The sequence below is a fragment of the Aureobasidium subglaciale genome (genome assembly GCF_000721755.1).
Source record: "Aureobasidium subglaciale EXF-2481 unplaced genomic scaffold scaffold_46, whole genome shotgun sequence".
NCBI classification, from domain to species: Eukaryota; Fungi; Ascomycota; class Dothideomycetes; order Dothideales; family Saccotheciaceae; genus Aureobasidium; species Aureobasidium subglaciale.
The window spans coordinates 1-11,539 of record NW_013566949.1 but is presented as its reverse complement, the minus strand read 5'-3'; the positions used below and the strand labels follow the sequence as shown (position 1 = coordinate 11,539).

At 51.9% G+C, this 11,539-nt stretch overlaps 7 protein-coding genes across 7 annotated transcripts; 3 read left to right on the top strand and 4 right to left on the bottom strand.

Annotated features, from left to right (window-relative positions):
• Positions 1-303: 303 nt before the first annotated feature.
• AUEXF2481DRAFT_71677 (uncharacterized protein) lies at positions 304-1,359 on the bottom strand (the record flags this gene model as incomplete). The annotated part of the gene is made up of 1 exon (XM_013483306.1): positions 304-1,359. A coding segment is annotated over one exon (1,056 nt), but the record flags the coding sequence as incomplete, so codon positions are not given.
• Positions 1,360-1,851: 492 nt separating this feature from the next.
• AUEXF2481DRAFT_34112 (uncharacterized protein) lies at positions 1,852-2,907 on the top strand (the record flags this gene model as incomplete). Its single annotated transcript, XM_013483288.1, has 3 exons — positions 1,852-1,932; positions 1,987-2,011; positions 2,075-2,907. 3 exons carry the CDS (start codon positions 1,852-1,854, stop codon positions 2,905-2,907), a joined length of 939 nt encoding a protein of 312 aa, XP_013338742.1.
• A 256-nt stretch (positions 2,908-3,163) lies between these two features.
• AUEXF2481DRAFT_71655 (uncharacterized protein) lies at positions 3,164-4,593 on the bottom strand (the record flags this gene model as incomplete). The annotated part of the gene is made up of 3 exons (XM_013483304.1): positions 3,164-3,649; positions 3,751-3,996; positions 4,537-4,593. The coding sequence occupies 3 exons, from the start codon at positions 4,591-4,593 to the stop codon at positions 3,164-3,166; spliced, it is 789 nt and encodes a 262-aa protein (XP_013338758.1).
• Positions 4,594-5,104: 511 nt separating this feature from the next.
• AUEXF2481DRAFT_75114 (uncharacterized protein) lies at positions 5,105-5,959 on the bottom strand (the record flags this gene model as incomplete). The annotated part of the gene is made up of 3 exons (XM_013483309.1): positions 5,105-5,635; positions 5,753-5,893; positions 5,946-5,959. The coding sequence occupies 3 exons, from the start codon at positions 5,957-5,959 to the stop codon at positions 5,206-5,208; spliced, it is 585 nt and encodes a 194-aa protein (XP_013338763.1). The 3' UTR covers positions 5,105-5,205.
• Positions 5,960-6,213: 254 nt separating this feature from the next.
• Positions 6,214-7,317, top strand: AUEXF2481DRAFT_71686 (uncharacterized protein; the record flags this gene model as incomplete). Its single annotated transcript, XM_013483308.1, has 1 exon — positions 6,214-7,317. The coding sequence occupies one exon, from the start codon at positions 6,214-6,216 to the stop codon at positions 7,315-7,317; it is 1,104 nt and encodes a 367-aa protein (XP_013338762.1).
• A 285-nt stretch (positions 7,318-7,602) lies between these two features.
• AUEXF2481DRAFT_71644 (uncharacterized protein) lies at positions 7,603-8,016 on the bottom strand (the record flags this gene model as incomplete). The annotated part of the gene is made up of 1 exon (XM_013483301.1): positions 7,603-8,016. The coding sequence occupies one exon, from the start codon at positions 8,014-8,016 to the stop codon at positions 7,603-7,605; it is 414 nt and encodes a 137-aa protein (XP_013338755.1).
• Positions 8,017-8,715: 699 nt separating this feature from the next.
• AUEXF2481DRAFT_34107 (uncharacterized protein) lies at positions 8,716-10,272 on the top strand (the record flags this gene model as incomplete). The annotated part of the gene is made up of 2 exons (XM_013483287.1): positions 8,716-9,545; positions 9,597-10,272. 2 exons carry the CDS (start codon positions 8,716-8,718, stop codon positions 10,270-10,272), a joined length of 1,506 nt encoding a protein of 501 aa, XP_013338741.1.
• Positions 10,273-11,539: the final 1,267 nt, after the last annotated feature.

The following is an 11,539-nucleotide window of genomic DNA, read 5'->3' as shown; positions in this document are numbered from 1 at the left end:
GTGGCTCAGTTGCAGAGCTTTCGTGCCATTAGTGGAGTTGACTGATGGGTCGTCCGCCCAAGATATGGTCTTTGCGTCCGCAGATCCAGCGGTGTAGTTATTCCAGGTCTTCCAGAAATCGTGTGCTCTAGAGGGGTATCTTTGAGTTGTGATGTTCGCCATCTCTGCTAGGCTCTTCTCGTTGTTGGCGCAGTTTGGACCTTCGAAGTCAATCACATTGGCTGTAGTATCAGGAACCCTTCTGTCTTTGAGCGGTAGTATAGCTGTGACATTTTTGAGAGACGTGGATATGATGGGCAGTCGAGTGATGACTCGACCAAAAGGTACATACAGAAGCGCTTCACAGGATCCGTAAATATCACCAGATCCAGTACTCGTCGTAGGTGTCCGGATCGACTTCTTTAGGAAAGAGATCTGCCAATGGATATCCTGAAACACACATTGAGACGGGAATACTTTAGCGATAGATTGGAGGACCCAGCACAAGACCACGTTGCTGAGCACATGGTTCGGTTCCAGTGTTCCGCTGAGAAGTCGCGGAACCAGATACAGCCAGCTTCTCGGGAAGAATTGACAGCGTTGTCTTCCGATGTCGTAGTGACAGCCTGGGAACCATGCTTCGTGTATCTCAGGTAGCAGTGCGTGACGTCCCTTGGTCACGGGACATGGCTGGAGAAAGGAGAGGCGGTCATGTATGGAGCAAGCATGGAACAGGCTCTGCACGACGCTCGGTACGACTTCGTCATGGAGTCTTGGCCAGGTAGTGTCCGCTGAAGTGTCACCACAATCCTGCTTGGAGCTGCCGATGGTATCCAGAAGAATCATGACTTTGATAGGCGTAGCCACATCCCAGCTAGCTCTTTTGCGGAAGTCTCGACACTGGGCTGAGGAGGGTCTGTCGTTTTTGCGAGGTGATGCATAAGTCTGATAGACCAGTTCGCATAATTGATGGTTGGGGTCCTTGACGATGCCACAATTGTTGATGATGCCAACGACGAGACGCAAAGTATAAGCTCCTCGACCTTGACCGAATAGCCATACTTCTGTTCCTGATCGATACCATCTCGCGATATAATGATATATCTCGAGACAGAGTTGCTTGATGTTGTCTGCTCGTGCACCTATGCAATAAGTCAGGTAATTGCAATCGATACCATTGAAGTACTTTGCTCTGAGACGACGTGAAGGATCTATAATCTCTCGTGAGCTACTTCCAGTATCCATATCGATACCGATCATCTCGGCAAGGAGCTGTATGTTAGTCCGCGTGCCATGCTCAGGACCGCACCAAGTGCCATCGCAGAGCACGATGAGTCGCTCGGGCGATGAAGACGATGTTTCTACAGCTTTAGATACCATGGCCGTGCCGTCAAGAGTAGTCATTGAAGCAGATATGGAAGCGCAAGTTGGTAAGGCTTGGAGATCGATTCAGGTTTGCTCCACCTCTTGGACTTTAAGGTACATGCATGACGGCCACCCTTGTACTGCGTGTGATGAGCTCGCCGAGGTGATATGATAGCGTGTAGGCAGCCATCTGAGCTTGACCTTGCCTGCTCAGAGATATTCAGACGGTCAGGTGTATTCATCATAGCTCGAGCCACAGCTTGTCGAGCCGTGGACAGAGCTCGCACAAGAGTGAAGGTCCGCAGTTGGAGATTCTAGTGGATAGCATGACAGCGGCAAGCGCAGCCGGCCGAGCATTCGGCTACAGCTTCCCAAAGCTCGGCATTGGGTATGACGTTCTAGAAAGCTCCAAAAAGTTGACCCGCATCTCCAGCTTCTGACGATCAACACCTGAACTTGTGTTTGTTCTTGATTCGACCTCTGCACTCCCTCAACATAGCATTCAGAATGCCTGGAAAGTGTGTACACAAAGGCTGCGGCAAGACCTTTGCCGACGACAACGAAGAATGTGTTTATCACCCTGGTCCAGTAAGTACCACGAGCGGTGAAACTCAATGGGAAGCACAACTGACTCTGCTATAGCCAGTCTTCCACGAGGGTCAAAAGGGTAAGCCTTCATAACTCACCCTTAGTCGAATCTCGACAGTCAACTGACGATTAATCTGCACAGGATGGAAATGCTGCAAGCCCCGCGTCTTGACCTTTGACGAATTCATGACCATCCCACCCTGCACAACCGGAAGACACTCCACCGTCGACGACACCCCCGCCGAAGAACCCAAGACCACTGCCGCCGACGCTCCGACTCTAGCTCCTCCTACTGCTGAGCCAGCAGCACCAGGCCGCGCCCCCACAGCTCAAGCACCACAAGCACCACAACCGCCCTCCTCCCCCGCACCCCCCGAAGACGAAGACGACGACCCCTCCACCCCCATCCCTGCAAACGCAACCTGCAAGCGCAAAACCTGCGGCATCACATACACCGGCTCCCCCCGCAATGACGATGAATCCTGCACTCACCACCCCGGCGCGCCAATCTTCCACGAAGGCAGTAAAGGCTGGTCATGCTGCAAACGCCGCGTCCTAGAATTCGATGAATTCCTGCGCATCCCCGGCTGTGTTACAAAACCCCGCCATCTCTTTGTTGGCGCGAAGAAGGATGATGGAGAGGAAAAGTTGGATTCTGTGCGTCATGATTTCTATCAGACTGTTGATAAAGTCATGGCGAGTCTGTATTTGAAGAAGATTGATAAGAGTATCTCCAAAGTGCACTTCGAGGAAAAGGCTGTGGAGTTGGACTTGAGGACGACGGATAAGAAGAGGTTCACGCAGCTTGTGCCGCTGTTTGGGAAGATTGATGTCGAGAAGAGTGAGTTTAGCATCATGGGTACCAAGTTGGAGTTGAGACTTGCAAAGGCCGACGGTGCTTCGTGGCCGGTCTTGCGTGGGGATGAGAAGCATGCCGGTGAGATCATACAGATCGGTCGTGCTGGAAGAGCATAGTCGAGAGACGAGGATTTGCAATCGGAAAGGAAGAATGGCCCATTGTGAGAAGAAACATAGCATAGTTGGAAGTAATGCAAACTCAATCAGAGTCACTGTGATTACAGCAATGCATCGATGATGAAACGATGCAGCAGAAACAAAAGAAAAAAAGTCCTTCCCAATCCTCCTCTCCCCAGGATGAAGAACAATATGCCCATGGCTTTGCAGACTGCCACGTCCTAGACTTGCGCTGATCTTCTGACCCCAGCTTCCCCTACTGCACAGGAGCAGCAGCAGCAGGAGCCTCGAACATATCGTCAATCCCATCCTTACTCTCCTCCCCCTCCTCACTATCCTCCCCCTCAGCCTCCTCATCCTCATCCTCGAACCCCGTCTCCAACCCACCCCTTCTAACCCTCTCCTTCATCTCCTCCCTGTTCTCCTCCTGCCACCTCATCAACGCAGCAGCAGCATGAACCCTAAATCCATAAATCCTAGGCTCATAACGACGTTGAGTCTTGGGAGGAAGCATGGCCGGATAAACTTGAAACAAGATGTTGTGGAAGGAAGTGCCGAAATAGGCGCCGTCGATGGAATTGTGACGGGAGGATTTGGGCGTGTAAATGTCTTCGCATTTTGCGCAGTAGAGTTTTACGGTCGAGGTGCCGGGGGTGTCGTGGAGGCCCATGGGGAGGAGGTGTTGTTGGTCGCAGATGACACGGGGGCATTTTCCAAAGACGCCTTGTTTGTACTTGTCGAGCTTTTTGGTTTTTTGCTATTAGCTGAAGTGTACTTGAGAGCTTCTTCATACTTGTTTTGTGACATGGAAGTAATTTTGGAAGATGAATGGGGAATTCTCACCATCTTTGCGAGACCTCTAGTCGTCACAATGTAGCGCGCATGCACAAGACCGTAGAGGTGTCTAGCGCTCTTTTCGATTTGCTCACGCATGTCGTCGTCGACTTCCATATCGAAGACATCAGTCACGAGATCGAGCGCATATTGGTAGTATTGGACCTCCGTGTTAAGACCAGTCAAGTTGAAGCGGTCGGTGAGGTAATCCTCATCGATCTCGCAGTAGTACTCATTGCCGCGTGATGAAATGAACTATGTTGGGAAATGGTTAGCTCTCTGGTGCTATCTGATGAGGATTCATTGCGGCAAAGCAGATGTGCAAGGGGAGCGTCAAGATGGTAAGGATGAGTTGCCATGTCCAGAAGGTAGTAGCGACGCCCTCACAGGAAGTGCGGAACGGATAGTCTCTTGGACACAGTAATTGATCCCAACTCAACGCTCCTGAAAAGGGGGTAGGGTAGAGGCTCAAGGTGATAATATGCAATGTGCTTGAAGACTTTCTTGATGCGCATCCAGTCCATTGCGTCGGCTCCGTGAACGTTGGCCATGTCAGTGTTATGCGCGCGAGAGATGCAGTCGCACAAGACGTCTCACCAATAACATCTCAAGTCGTGGCATTCCACGCTGCCTCACTGCAAGAGTTGAGCGCTGGCCGTCCGGCGCTCCCGCCAAACCATGGCACGCCGCATGTGGTCGTTTTCACGCGGAGCCCACTAACATCTCTTGATTTGCGCAAAGTGCAGGAGAACATCTGGGAGAAAGGTCACATGGCTATAACGAAAATTCACTTACCCAATCCCGCCAATAGCTGGTGTAGTCGCTGTCGGTCTCGCTGGCAAAGTTGTCCATGGTTCGTAATCCTCTCTCCCCGGCGCGGCCGCGAAAATGTCAGGGTCCGTGAAGACCGGCGATTTGGGTGCCTCTCTTTTCAAACGTCCGATGTCGAGTTTATTCGCTGAAGAGCGCTCTTATTCAGTGAGCTTGACGCGAGTGAATGGCGCTTGTTGTGGCGAAGATTGGAAATGTCGCGGTTGGGCTTGATGTGTGGTTGTTTGGCTTTGGATTCGAGGCTTTGCAGGAAAGAGATGGAAGGCGGGTTGGGCGTTGCTGGGAGAATTGACGAGTATTCATACCACATTTACTCAATACAATGCTCCATAAACCATACATTACCTTGATTTGATTAGGAATTTTGTCTTCGTTGCACGCTCGGAGTCATACGCTTCGGCGAAAAACTATGGCTGATCAAGAATATTCAGAGAAGCTCACTGTATTGTGCTGTCTTCTTCCTGATAGAGCTTCAACAATAGCTAGTCACTGCAGAACATATTAAAACATGCAGATTCGATTTGAGAAGAAGCGCGTCAAAACAAAATTCTGTTTCGTGTATTTGTTGATATCATGCAACTTTTAGCCTAGGTATCTTATGCAGTCATGTCTCCATACAAGTCATCCCAAGCTTTAAAGCGAGAGGTTCCACAGGCCGTCACCAAGGTAGTGGCCATTCTCAAGACCAACACCCTTCTTCTTCTCCTTCATGTCCTTGGTGCTCATCTTCAGCACACCGACCAAGCAAGCACTTTCCTTGCCCTCGGCCTCAACAACAACGATATCACCCGCTTGCAATTCTTTTCCTCCGTAGCCATCGTTGGCCTCCTTGTCGTCCTCACTGACAGAAGGGTCCGGTAGACGGCCACCAGGAGATGTGAGACCAGGAACCATGAGTGCGGCACCTGAGAGGACGAAACGGATGGCACCACGATCAATTCGTATCCTGTCAAAGCATTGAGGATACTTGTGGACGAGGGAGAGATGAGGTATCAGAGGGTCGTCCATGTGTTGCCAGAAAAGAGGAGTGGTGCCCAGGACATAGAGAGAAACGCGATCGGGTCTAGAGAGTGTGTGGTCAGTACTTTGTCATTGGAGGCTGGCACGCTCAAGCCGGCGGTGTAAATGCAGACTCGGCGATTCGACACTCGAGGGCTGCATTCAGTATGACTTGACATACACTTTGACAAGATCGATCTGTTCCTTCTTTGGCATAATCTCATCCATGTAGGGCTCGAGGCGGGGGTAGGTCTCGATGGCCTTTGCGCGAATGGCGCGCTGGGCCGACGACTTGACCTTGCTTTTGGCGCCAGGTGTGAGACTAGACGTGTGTGAGCTTCTGCGTGATGAGCCATCATATCTGACTCACTGACTCTTTTTTGAACATGATTGTGGTGAGAGTGTATATGACAACAAGGGCGAGTAGCAACAATTCCAGCAGGGTCGTCACCGACTGGCGCTGCTGCCCCACCACCATCGCCGACCGCCTTCGACCCCGCGAACGCCAAGCGACTGCGCATTGTTGCCGCCTGCCACTTTGGAAGCTTCTGGGCACTGCATGCCGACGCCGTGCTGTCCTCGATACAATTGTTATCCACCCCTTCCCTGCCGCTCCTTGTTCCTCCACACAACACCAACATCATGTCCGACTCAAGAAAGAAGCTGGCGCTGGCCATCATTGACTTCCTCAACACCTCTCTCAAGGACGGCACTCTCCAATCAGACGACGCAGAGTCCGTCGAGATTGCAACCTCATGTATCGCAGAGGCATTCCACGTCGACCCTACCAACAAGACTGCCATGACCGAAGCCCTGGGCGGTCAAAACCTTCTCAGCATCTACGGTGTCTATGAGAAGCTGAAGGGCAAGAGCACCGCCTCTACTGAGGGTTCAAGCAGCGCCAAGGAGGGTCGCCCTGCTACTCCCACCAGTTCCTCCAAGGGCGCCAACGAGAAGTCCAACACGCCTACTCCCGAGTCTGAGTCGCTCAAGGCTCAGGGTAACGCCGCCATGCAGAAGAAGGACTACCAAACTGCCATCGATTACTACACCAAGGCTCTTGAGATCGCCCCTCTGAACACCATCTACCTGTCCAACCGTGCCGCTGCCTACTCGGGCGCTGGTCAACACGAATCGGCCAAGAACGATGCAGAGCTCGCCACTGCTGCCGAACCCAACTACACAAAGGCGTGGAGCAGACTTGGTCTCGCACGCTTCGCTCTTGGAGACGCTCAGGGCAGCATGGACGCATACAAGGCCGGCATCGATGCTGAGGGCAACGGTGGTAGCGACGCCATGAAGCGTGGCTACGAGACTGCCAAGAGAAGAGTTGAGGAGGAGGGTGGTCTGACCGAGGAGGCATCTCGCGGTGCTCCCGGCGGTGGTGCTGGTGGCATGCCCGACCTCTCAGCCCTCGCAGGCATGTTCGGCGGCGGCGGTGCAGGCGGTGCTGGTGGTGCCGGTGGCATGCCCGACTTTGCCAGTTTGATGCAGAACCCCATGATGCAGCAGATGGCTCAGAACCTCATGAAGGACCCCAACATGATGAACAACCTGATGAGCAACCCTCGCGTCAAGGAGATGGCCGATCGCTTTGGTGGCGGTGGTGCCGGCGGCGCTGGTGGCCAGGGTGGCGGTATGCCCGACCTCTCTAGCTTGATGAACGATCCTAGCATTGCAGAGATGGCCAAGAACTTCATGGGAGGTGCAGGAGGTGCTGGCGGCGCTGGCCGTGGAGGCAGATAAGGTTAGGAAAAGTCACGACATGTCTCAAGGAAGCGATGAAATTTCATTCAGTAGGCGCCATGATAGACGCAAATGATACCAGTCCGAGCATGATCATCTACATGCATGCATGCGACACTTGGGGATGTGTAGTACAGTAGGTTATTTAATATACAAAGAGGCATGACATGACCCTCCAACCAACGCCGTGCCGATTCTTTTGTGGGCATGAGAAAACTGTACAGATTGGCCAGCCGTTCGAGGCTTGCAGAGAAAGGCAAAACGACAAGAGCAGGCGAGAAGCGATCAACCCAATCTTCTGGGCTTGGGACTTCTGGAACCACCGAACTTCAGTCTCGTAGCATCCTTGACTGAGCGAATCTTGTTTCTGATCAAGTAGCCCTCGGAGCCCAGCAGAGCCTTTGTGACGGCCTCTCTTCCCTTTCCGAAGCCACGCAACACAACCTCCAGCTCTATCAGGTCGCGCATCAGACCACGCTCTTGGATCTGCTTGAGCACAAAAGCGGCAAGTTGGTATGCAGCATCATAACTGCCACGACCAGCCTTCTTGAAACCAATGTTGCCAGCAGAGAGAGACATCAAGACGTCGATTTGCTTGCCAGGATTTGCAGGATCCTTTTTCGGAGGTTGGGTGAGGGTAATGTGGGTGTTGTGCTTTGTGGCATAGACGTGCATGCGATGCGGTTCTGTGACTTTCATGATGGCTTCGACATCGGGAGGGCCGGAGGTGTTGGTTTTGCCGAGTTGTTCGAGCCAGTCGCCCATGGAGGGAGTGCCGCGTCTGCTTGTTATAGGTGCGGCGGGCAGTGGTGTGGTGGAGGATAGGGCGCGGGTGAATGGTGATGGCAAAATCGATGAGGGGCGAGCGGCCAACCTAGCCAGCGGTCGGAAGACGTTCATGTTTGCGATGTGATTGGCGACAGCGAGGGAGTCTGACGCTCGTAGCTGTATACCTGCGTCAGGTCTGCAATTCTTTGGGCGGAGGACGGAGGACGGAGGACGGAGGAGAGCATTGCGGCGGAAGTCGGGGCTTTGCGAGGGCTTGGCGGCCTTTTTTGATCTCGCCGCCGCTGTCGCTGGCCGAATGTTCGAGAGCAGCTCGACTTGGTCGCCTTTCGCCGCATCCTCTCTCTCTCATACACATCACACCACAGCATGAGCTCGTTAGGTCGACAAGTGCTCTTGCCCAGAGCTTCTAACAATGTCGCTCGTAATGCGCCGACTTTCCACGGCCGAACGGCTGCATACCGCCGGATATCTACACATGTCATGAACCGCTCGCATGCTGGAGCCTCGCCCTTGATCTCGTCCGCTACCTCTACGCCCTCGAGACTGTCGTCACCCTTCCTCCCTGCCTCTGTTGCCACCACTTTCGTCCGTTCAGTCTCGTTCAAGGAAATGCAGGCTGAGCGCAAACGTCAACGTGCCGCGCAAGGATCTGCTCCCAAGGAGGAACCCAAGCCGGAACCCGCTGCTAAGCAATCAAAAGATGCCGAGACAAAGTCTGAACCTGCTGCAAAGGCTCACAAGGCCGACGAGCCCATGAGCGAAGCCGAGAGAATCTACCAGGCGACCGCTGCTCGCGATGCTGGTGCTTACCAGCCCGACCCTGAAGCTGAGGCCGCTAAGAAGGCGAAGGAAGCTGGAGCCGAGGGCGAAGCAGCTGAAGGTGAAGGCGAAGGCGAGGCTGCTGGAAAGAAGGAAAAGAAGGACAACAAGCCTCCCCCACCAAAGCACGGCAACAAGACCCCATGGCAGGTCTTTACCGAGACCTTGAATGCAGAGTTCAAGGAGAGCAAGGAGTGGAACGAGGGAACCAAGCAGTTGTCCGGAAGCATCCACGACTTTACAGAGAACCCCAATGTGCAAAAGGCCCGCGCAGCATACGAGAAGAGTACTGGTGCTCTTTCATCGGCTGCTGGTAGCACAATCAAGACTACCGCTGGAGCTATTGGCAAGAGTGCCGCCTGGACCTGGGACACCAATGTCGTCAAGGGTATCAGATACGGTGCTGGTGCAGTTGGCTCAGGACTGGAGAAGGCCACCCGCCCCGTCAGAGAGACTGAGGCTTTCAAGAACGTCAAGGAGGTCATTGATGATGGCAGCTCATCGCGCTATGGTGGTTGGGTCGAGAAGGAGGAGCGCAGAAAGCGCAGAGAGGCAAGAGAAGCAAAGGACATTGCCGAGGGTCGCAGACCTGCAGGCGAGCCCTTGGTCGAGGATCCCGAGTAAGCCATTCTGCAAGTCACATGCATGCCTAAAGCTAACAAGTACAACAGTGCTGGAGTCAACGTCACCGTTCACAAGGATGCCGCCTGGAAAGAGTCATGGCGTGAGTTCCGCGACAACAGCAAGACGATGCAACGCCTCTTTGCCTTCAAGTCAACCTACGCCGAGTCAGAGAACCCTTTGATCTCCACCGCCCGCAGTATCAGCGATCGCGTCGCTGGCTTCTTCGCCGAAAACGAGACGGCCAAGGTCATCAAGAAGTTCCGTGAGATGGATCCTAGCTTCCAGATGGAGCCTTGGTTACAAGAGATGCGCGAGTACATCCTTCCTGAAGTTCTCGATGCCTACGTCAAGGGCGACACCGAAGTTCTGAAGCAATGGTTGAGCGCGGCACAATACCAGGTTTACGCCGCTCTGATGCAGCAGTACACTCAACACGGTCTCGTCTCTGATGGCCGCATCCTGGATATTCGTAACGTTGACGTACTGAACGCCCGTCTGCTGGAGCCTGGAGACATCCCCGTCTTCGTCATCATGTGCCGTACACAAGAGGTGCACGTCTACAAGAACAAGAAGACCGGCCAACTCGCTTCTGGTATGGAAGACAAGGTCCAACAAGTCACATACGCCATTGGTGTGACCAGACTCCCCGAAGATGTCCACAACCCCGAGACCCGCGGATGGAGGCTAATTGAGCTCCAGAAGAGCGCAAGAGAATACATCTAAGCGCCTTAAACCCAACCTCTACTCTAGCGTCACTTTTTTCCTCGCATCACGCTCGACGCCTACCTTCAGCTTTTTGCATGTCGAGTCATCATGTCTCTGTATGAGCTCTCTTTGTTACGGCGTTTTTTCTTTCCTGGATCACACTCTCCAAACACTAAAAAGCGCTTTCGGGAATGGGAAAAATTGTCGAATCTTGTTGCCTGGTCGAAGGAGAATATCCTTGTGTACTCTTAAAGCATTTCTCATGCAACACTTCTGTATTATACAATTTACGCTTCTGATGTATCCACCTTTTTTCTTTTCGAGACTTCTGTCTTCTTCTTGTTGTGACGACTGCATCCGTCGGATCGTATTCAGAATCCTTATCTCAAGCTACATGAAGGAGGTTTAGCAAGACCTCGGAATATAATGGCAACTACGTTTCGGAGTCGAGCTCTTTGGTCCCTGAAGTAGGGGTGCCTTGGTTACGGTAAATCACGCGTAAGTCACAACCGTCACCGTCCGGGGTTATTTACCTCATTTTTGCGTAACTTTACCGATGTGAACCGTGCGAGCTTAGCGAGCAACGTCCTCTTAAGCACCTTGTTCGTAGTATTAACTAGTTCGACGATAGATTAAGTAGTACTGCTAAGGGAGAATAGTGTTTCGAGGGTTAAGAGAAGGGTATTCCGTATAGTATAAGTAGTAGCTCCGGCTCGAGATAATGTACTCTCATCGATTATTATGCTTTATAGAACCGACTATACGAACGACTAATTCCTTACTTTTATAGTCGCTAGAAAGGAGACTACTCGCTATCGCTATTACGTAGATAAGTGCTACGTAGGGAGGTTAGTTAAGAGGAAGTCTGCTTACCTTCTATAATATTAACCGTTCCTTAATTACATTAAGGACCTAAATAGGAGACGCCTTAATAGTAATGCTTCTAGAAGGTTAACCCTTCGGGTAATTCTATTAAAGTACACTAGAGACTTAAGAATAGAAGTACTAGATAGTAATAGGGATATAGAAGATAAGGTCCGCGAGGAAATAAGACGTTAGAAGTTATATAGACTATTCTTAGCTATAATGCTATAGACTAGTATACCTTTCTACTCGTTTAGTAATAACGTATAGAGGGAGCTTTTTAAGGAGCTTAAATACGTACCTCCTAGTAGAGATAAGCTCTCTAGCGAGCTTCTAGAGTTATCGTATACTAATATAAAGAAGAAGGTTAATCGGATTATTAACTCGTAGGGTAATAGGTATTATCTAAACTTTATTAGCG